At 70.3% G+C, this 2,938-nt stretch overlaps 1 protein-coding gene across 1 annotated transcript in view; it reads left to right on the top strand.

Annotated features, from left to right (window-relative positions):
* HUWE1 (HECT, UBA and WWE domain containing 1, E3 ubiquitin protein ligase) overlaps positions 1-2,938 on the top strand; it is a 29,451-nt gene that overhangs the window by 13,809 nt on the left and 12,704 nt on the right. The window contains exons 42-50 of the mRNA XM_026079360.1: positions 166-361; positions 441-608; positions 976-1,118; positions 1,212-1,278; positions 1,652-1,860; positions 1,950-2,161; positions 2,238-2,417; positions 2,509-2,675; positions 2,775-2,920. Coding sequence (XP_025935145.1) covers positions 166-361; positions 441-608; positions 976-1,118; positions 1,212-1,278; positions 1,652-1,860; positions 1,950-2,161; positions 2,238-2,417; positions 2,509-2,675; positions 2,775-2,920 — 1,488 coding nt within the window. The remainder of the gene's footprint in view (positions 1-165; positions 362-440; positions 609-975; positions 1,119-1,211; positions 1,279-1,651; positions 1,861-1,949; positions 2,162-2,237; positions 2,418-2,508; positions 2,676-2,774; positions 2,921-2,938) is intronic.

Below are 2,938 nucleotides of genomic sequence, written 5' to 3'. Positions count from 1 at the left end.
AGGAGTTTTTGGGACTCTGGGGCACAGGGGTAGCAGGGGGCACAGGGACCAGAGAGGGGCAGAAGCGGGGGGGGAGGGGAGGCGCAGGGCCATGCGGGCCCGGGTGGGGGTGTCGTGGGGCCCTGGCAGCCCCCCTGGCACCCCCTGACGCCGGCGGCCCTGCAGGTGGTGCGCTCGGCAGCCACGAGTGGGGCGGGCAGCACCACGTCCGGGGTGGTGTCAGGGAGCCTGGGTTCCCGGGAGATCAACTACATTCTGCGGGTGCTGGGCCCCGCCGCCTGCCGCAGCCCCCAGGTCTTCGCCGAGGTGGCCACGGGCTGCATCCGCATCGCCCTGCCTGCGCCGCGCGGCTCTGGCACTGGTGAGTGCGCCGCACTGCGTGGGGGGCCACACTGAGCTGTGCCGGGGCTGGGCGCCGCCTGACGCCTGGCGGTCCCCAGCCTCAGACGACGAGTTCGAGAACCTGCGGATCAAGGGCCCCAACGCGGTGCAGCTGGTGAAGACGACACCGGTGAAGCCGGCGGCACTGCCTGTCATCCCTGAGCCCATCAAGGACGTCATCTACGACATGCTCAACGCCCTGGCAGCCTACCATGCCCCCGAGGAGGGTACGGGCGCCCCGTGCCAGGGACGTCACCATCATGGGGACAGGGAACTGGGGAACCACTGGGGAAGGGGTGGTCCTGGGGGACAGGGAACAGCAGATTCCCTGGGGATGGAGACAGGGGAACTGGAGCATCCCCAGGAGATAGGGATAGGAGATGAGGACAAGAGATGTTGCTATCATGGGGACAGCATTGAACTGGGGAGCCACTGGGAAAGGAGTGGCCCTGGGGCCGGGGAATGCGATGTCCCTCGGGCACGGGGACAGGAGCTAGGGTATCTGCGATGGGAGAGGGAACAGCTGGGCCATCCCCTGTCCCTCACACGTGTCCCCCCCAACACATGTGTGTCCCCCTCCCCGCACACCCCCAGGGGACAAGGCAGAGGCCAAGGGTGCAGCGCCCAGCGAAGTGAGCCAGCTGCTGTCGGACATCGGCGACGACATGTACCAGCAGTACCGCAGCCTCACGCGCCAGCCCGGCGACTTCGACCCCCCGGCTGGCTTCGCCCTCAATGTCAGTGGGGCAACGGTGGAGGGCGTGGGGGGCCGGGGGGAGAGCGGCCACAGGGACGCCCGCGCCCCGGCTCCGACCTGCTGTTTCATGCAGGCCCAGGTCTTTGCTGCCGACGGAGCTGCTGCAGAGACGCCCCCATCCGGGACCCCCCAGGGGGAAGGTACTGACCCCGGGGACCCCACGGCCCTGTGCCCCAACACCCCCCCACTACATCTCCAGCGTCCCCCCGCCATGTCCTTGTGCCCCAAACCTGCCTCCCTGCACCCCAGCATCCCCCCCAGGTCCCCACTGTCCCCCTGATGTTCCCCCACGTGTCCCTGTGCCCCAGCGTCCCCCCTGCATCCCCAGTGTCACCCTGGCCTGTCTTCTTGCACCCTGAATGTCCCTGCCATGTCCCCCCTGTGCCCCAAACCCGCCTCCCCGCACCCCAACGTCCTCCCTGCATCCCTGATTCCCCCTGCCCTGCCTCCTCGCCCCGGGACATCCCCCGACATCCCCGCACCCGGGCGCCCCGCTGACGCTGCCGCCCGCAGCAGCCAGCCCCGAGGAGGGCCGCGAGGGCCGCAAGGACAAGGAGGGCGAGCGGGCGGAGGAGCGGCAGCGGGCCAAGGGCTCCAAGCCCCTCATGCCCACCTCCACCATCCTGCGGCTGCTGGCCGAGCTGGTGCGCTCCTACGTGGGCATCGCCGCTCTCATCGCCAACTACAGCTACACCGTGGGGCAGTCGGAGCTCATCAAGGAGGTGAGGCCGGCCCTGGTGCGGTGGCGGCACTGGCGGCGCATCCTGGCGCACCCCAGCGTGACCCGGCTGCCCCCTGCTCCCCCCCCCAGGACTGTAGCGTGCTGGCCTTTGTCCTGGACCACCTGCTGCCGCACACACAGAACGCTGAGGACAAGGACACGCCGGCACTGGCCCGGCTCTTCCTGGCCAGCCTGGCGGCGGCAGGCAGCGGCACCGACGCCCAGGTGGCCCTGGTGAATGAGGTGAAGGCGGCGCTGGGCCGGGCCCTGGCCATGGCCGAGAGCACCGAGAAGCATGCCAGGTGAGCGGCGGTGGCGGCGGGGTGGCGCCAGCGGCCGTTCCCATCCCCTCGCGCCCTGACGCTGCTGCTGCCACAGGCTGCAGGCCGTCATGTGCATCATCAGCACCATCATGGAGTCGTGCCCCTCCACCTCGAGCTTCTACAGCAGCGCTGCCAAGACACAGCACAACGGCATGAACAACATCATCCGCCTTTTCCTCAAGAAGGGGCTGGTGAACGACCTGGCGCGGGTGCCCCACAGCCTCGACCTCTCCAGGTGCGCCGGGGGGGCCGGGAGGGTGCCGGGGGGGGCTGGGGGGGCCCAGATGCCAGGGTCCCACCCAGCGCCGCCCCACCCCCTCCCGCAGCCCCAACATGGCTAACACAGTGAACGCGGCGCTGAAGCCCCTGGAGACGCTCTCGCGCATCGTGAACCAGCCCAGCGGCCTCTTCGGCACCAAGGGCTCCTCCAGCAAGAGCAAGGGCGAGGGGGCCGGCGGCCCTCGGGAGGCCGGCGCTGCCCCCCCCGACGGAGGTATCGCAGCCCCTGGGCGCCGGTGCCCCGTGTCTGCCCGTTTCCCATGTTCCCCCCCCCCCATATTCCTGTGTCTCCGAATCGTTTTGCACCCACCAGGGGACCCCGGCGACCCTGAGCCCCCCGAGGAGGACGCGGAGGCAGTGCAGGCGGAAGCGGCTGACGGTGACATGGACGGCGAAGCAGAGGGCGACGCTGTGGTGCTGGCGGGGCAGCCCGAGGGGCTCAGCACCCAGGAGATGCAGGTGAGGCCCTGCCCGGCC

The sequence above is a fragment of the Apteryx rowi genome, unplaced genomic scaffold, assembly GCF_003343035.1.
Source record: "Apteryx rowi isolate R43461 unplaced genomic scaffold, aptRow1 scaffold_1147, whole genome shotgun sequence".
Taxonomy (NCBI): domain Eukaryota; kingdom Metazoa; phylum Chordata; class Aves; order Apterygiformes; family Apterygidae; genus Apteryx; species Apteryx rowi.
This window is presented reverse-complemented; position numbering and strand designations above follow the sequence as displayed.